The sequence below is a fragment of the Myxocyprinus asiaticus genome, chromosome 28 (genome assembly GCF_019703515.2).
Source record: "Myxocyprinus asiaticus isolate MX2 ecotype Aquarium Trade chromosome 28, UBuf_Myxa_2, whole genome shotgun sequence".
NCBI lineage: Eukaryota > Metazoa > Chordata > Actinopteri > Cypriniformes > Catostomidae > Myxocyprinus > Myxocyprinus asiaticus.
In genome coordinates, this window is record NC_059371.1 from 44,729,532 (window position 1) to 44,734,109 (window position 4,578).

The window sequence follows — 4,578 nt, forward strand, 5'->3', positions numbered from 1 at the left end:
TGTGGCTTCACTCTCACACACAGAGAGACAAGAGGATCTTCACAGGCTTTATATTCATTCCCATTCCTCAAACACACAGTCCAGAATCCATTCACTGGATTTGGTGTGATCGATCCCTTCCTGTTAATGGATTCTCTGACCACTCCTAAATACCAGTCAGTCTTTCCCTTCACCTGCACCTCAAAATAAAATCTGCCTGAACTGAATCCCTTCTTTCCCAGGACACGGACACATGTATCAAATCTCTCTGGTTTATTTGGGAGTTTTTGTCTAATGTCTCCACATCTCACTTGTTTTCCATCAGCAGACAGGATAAGATATGGATTAGCTGTATCAGGATCCAGAGTCACATCCACTGAGAGAGATCAGAGAATATCAGTCACTTCAGAATACAAACATTTTGATTGATGTAATATTTAATCCAGAGTATAATGAAACTGTAGTGCAGTAAGTCAGCTGTCAGTATATAAATGTACAGTATTGTAAGTGTATATGAGAGAACAGTGAAGATCACACACTGTACCTGCATACTGCTGCATCCTCCTCAATACTGTCAACACAAATCACAAGAAAACATCATCAATTGTTTCTAGGAATATTACAGGATAAATGCTTCTGAAACTCTATGGACATGCTGTTGATTAACACACAAAGTCATTTTAACTCGTCTCAAGACAGTTACTGACACAAGTAAATCTGTACATTATGTTTGCTATACACTAGAGCTGTCACGATTATGACATTTGCAAGACGATTAATTGTCAAACTAATAATTGTGATTATGATGATTAATTGTCTTGTTAAGGGCTTTCACGATTAATTGTCATATAAATTGTCATATTTTTATGGTGTTTTTTTTCTGCAGGTCTACTAAACACTTACCAGTTTGACCGAGTTTTTGATGTAGAGTGTCTTTGAGTCGAGTCAGAGCTCTATTCAGAGTGTCCATACTCACATGAGTGTTAATACTGATCTCAGTCCAGTTCTTACTGTTTATAGGGCTGTACAGGGACGGGTCAATCTACATCAGGAGAGAGGAGAAATCCATCAGCATGAGGAGTGTTTTCTAATCATTCTCATTGATGAGAGAGATGGACACTGACCTGTAGGAGATGAAGATGATCTTCAGTGTGTGAGATCTGCTCCAGCTCAGAGTTTCTCCTCTTTAGCTCAGTGATCTCCTGCTCCAGCTCTTTAATGAGATCTTCAGCCTGTTTCTCTGCTGCTTTCTGCTTCTCCTCCAACATCTCAACAACTTCAGTCTGACATCTCTCAATGGAGCGGATCAGAGCCGTGAACTCCTCAACACTGTGTGATTTCTCTTCTTCTGTGTTTCTCTGATGAGATCAAGTCACAGTTTAAATGTATTTAATTCAGCACCTTTATTTATAAAGAAGATTGACACAAAATTTGACTCACTTTTCTCATCTCGACAGAGTGTTGGATGTCTTGAATCTTCTTCATTCTGTCCTGGATCATCTGCTGCACGTCTGTCTGTGTCTTTACCAGCTGATTCTACAGACAGAGAACAACACAGACACATTTCATCACTCAACATAGCTTTTCCATCTTCAAAATAAGTATTGATTGAATATTAGTAACTCTTGCCTTCTTCTCTACACTCTCGTCCTCTATAGGAACAGTGATGTGAGTCTTGTGGTCTCCTTCAGTGCAGGACAAACACACACATGTCTGATCATCTCTGCAGAACAGCTCCAGAGGTCTCTCGTGTTTCTGGCATATATAATCCTCCAGATTCTCCGCAGCGTCCATCAGTTTGTGTTTCTTTAGACGTGGGACTCTCTGATGAGGCTCCAGGTGAGTTTCACAGTAAGAGCTTTGACACATCAGACAAGACTTCACGGCTTTCTGTTTTCTTTCATCACAGATGTCACAGAGAACTTCAGATTTCCCCAGATTAAACTTCATCTTAAAGTGTTGCACGAGCTCTCTGAGTGTTGTATTAATCTTCAGATCAGGTCTTTTGCTGAATGTTTCTTTACAGAATGGACAGCTGCAGTTCTGAGTGTTTTTCCAGCATTCATTCAGGCAGGTCTTGCAGAAGTTGTGTCCACATGGAGTGCTGACTGGATCAGTGAACACATCCAGACAGATTGCACACTGAAGCTCCTCATTTAGTGCACTACTGGAGGACGACATGGCTGAAAAGACAATTATTTATAATATATTAGAGGCCGGTGTTGCCGATCGATATTAGAGGTCGAATGTAATGCAGCTAAAATATGGGCCAACATTTTGGTGAAAATATTGGACGTCCCTGCTAACTGTAAACCCTAAATACATTCAAAATATTGAATCAGCCAATTCATTGGTTATCAGTTTTCTTCCTTGTCGGTGTCTGCAAAATCCAACATTGTTTGACCTCTACAATATATAAATTACATTTCTGGATTGAACCATTTTAATAATACTAATAAGGTACTCGTATCACTGATATCATGGTGAGTTAGTCCATACTAATAAATGCTATAACTATACCATTCTATGGAAAGCATGTTTCTCCATTGATGACCATTCAAAAGTAGCCGTGTATTCTGACAAAATAAAAACTTTTGCAGGCAGCATATAAACCATTTTTTTGTGCTTTTCAAAGCAGGAAAACTACAGATTACAGAATACATGCTGTAAAATGTAATTAGATTACTCAAGGTCAGTAATGTAATCTAAATACTTTGGATTACTTCTTCAGCACTGGTCGATTTTTTCACTTGTTTTAACTATAAAAACTCTGCCAGTACAGTAAGACAAAATACACATGTTAAAAATACATTCTCTGAAAAACCGAAATATCTTATGCAGTGTTGTTTCTAAAACAAGATAAATCAAACTGATTTTTAGATATTTTTACAGGAAAACAATACAAAATTTATTATCAAGAATATGATTTTTGCCCTAATATTAAAGGTCTTACTAGAAAAAAAGAAATTATGATCCAACGTGAATTTTCTTGATAAAAAAATATGATCGTACCTGGTAATGTGAATGTTAATGGCTAGAAATAGCATTTTATCTTAGCATAAAGCTGACAATTTACACAAGGTTTATTTCTATTTCTTCTGCTCCAAACTTACTTCAAACGTACTCCTCTGTCTGCTCGTATGAATGTAACACATCATAAGAAAGTGTTTCACTGCTGTTCAAATGTACTTTGGATCACATCATTTATATGTATAAATGTTTTCCATCTGAAAGGACTAAATATTAAATGAAACAAATGACAATAAAATGCAAAGTAATCTCTTCAGTAATCTAAATACTTTATGAATGTAACTGTATTCTAATTACCAATGATTTCAATTGTAACTGTAGTGGAATACATTTACTTATATTATGTATTTTAAATACGTAATCCCTTTACATGTATTTCGTTACTCCCCAACACTGCTTGTAATGCCATTATCCAGTCAGCATTGCCAGAATTGTCAGTACGTCATTTTCCCGTTACAATGCTTGAGAGGAGAAGAAAAAAATAAATCTTTGTCCAAATTCCAGAACTGAGGGCCATGAGGAGCATGCAAGTTGCGTTCTTTCGAAAGTAAAACTTTGTAAAGTAACAAAGTACTATTACTCAAGTAGGTTACACCCTGTCTGTTACCAATCCTGTTCTTTACTATCTCACACCACAGGCAGACAGGCACTTCAGGAAGTACATTCTTAACATTAAGTCTTGCAAACCGGTCTAAATAACTTGTTGGTTAAGTTTTGCATTTCCTCTTCAAAGAATTGAAAATCAAGCCAATTCATGGTCATATCATCAAAGTTCACATTAAATTGGTTATATAGAGTTGTTTTATCTCATGCAGACACTGATAGTGGGAATAAATCACAATCATTTTACTGTTAGGAATGAAATATTCCAGAGAGTTTACACATTAAAGCCACTGACAGAATCTAAAACGCTGTTGGAGAAGAACTGAAATACAAAATCTCCAGGAGCCACAGTGCAGAACATAGAAACAGATCTTTACAACAACACTTTAACATTATCATGAAAGACTCTTTAAAGACTAAATAGGAAAAAAGAGAATTAAAAAAAAATTTTTTTGTAATCAATTATCTTAATTTTCACCGTCAGTTTTCACTGGACTGTGTTCTGTCTGTAGTTCAAATACTTACTGTTTCTTTAAATTTAACAACATGACAGTACACATCAAACTCTACTTTATAGCCAATTAAATGACAGACATTTAATGACATTGTGATTCTATTTCAGGTCAGCAAACTACTGAACTAGTTCTTATATTTCCATCACTAACCTGTAAGTGAATGTCAGCTGTGATCTCTAAAGTCTCTGAGTGTCTGATTCCTGTTAGACTTCAGTTATTCATCAGTTTAGTTTTACTTTCCCTGAAATCTTTCACTCATCTGCAGTGATGTCATAGCTCCACCCATATGTTCATGAATATGGAACAGATCATAATTCATACCTGTTTAGTGTGTGTTTGTATTAAGAATGATTCCCTATCTGTCACTCACTCGACGATTGTGTCGATGTAGTGACACTAGGGGTCACACTTGAGAGCCCAAGACACCTCTGGTCTTTGATAAAAGGCCAAT

The 4,578-nt window shown here is 36.5% G+C and overlaps 1 protein-coding gene across 1 annotated transcript; it reads right to left on the reverse strand.

Annotated features, from left to right (window-relative positions):
- Positions 1-566: 566 nt before the first annotated feature.
- Positions 567-4,341, reverse strand: LOC127418628 (E3 ubiquitin/ISG15 ligase TRIM25-like). Its single transcript, XM_051659285.1, has 5 exons — positions 4,278-4,341; positions 1,609-2,162; positions 1,420-1,515; positions 1,104-1,337; positions 567-1,021 (listed from the first exon to the last, which is right to left on the reverse strand). The coding sequence occupies exons 2-5, from the start codon at positions 2,158-2,160 to the stop codon at positions 836-838; spliced, it is 1,068 nt and encodes a 355-aa protein (XP_051515245.1). The 5' UTR covers positions 2,161-2,162; positions 4,278-4,341; the 3' UTR covers positions 567-835.
- Positions 4,342-4,578: the final 237 nt, after the last annotated feature.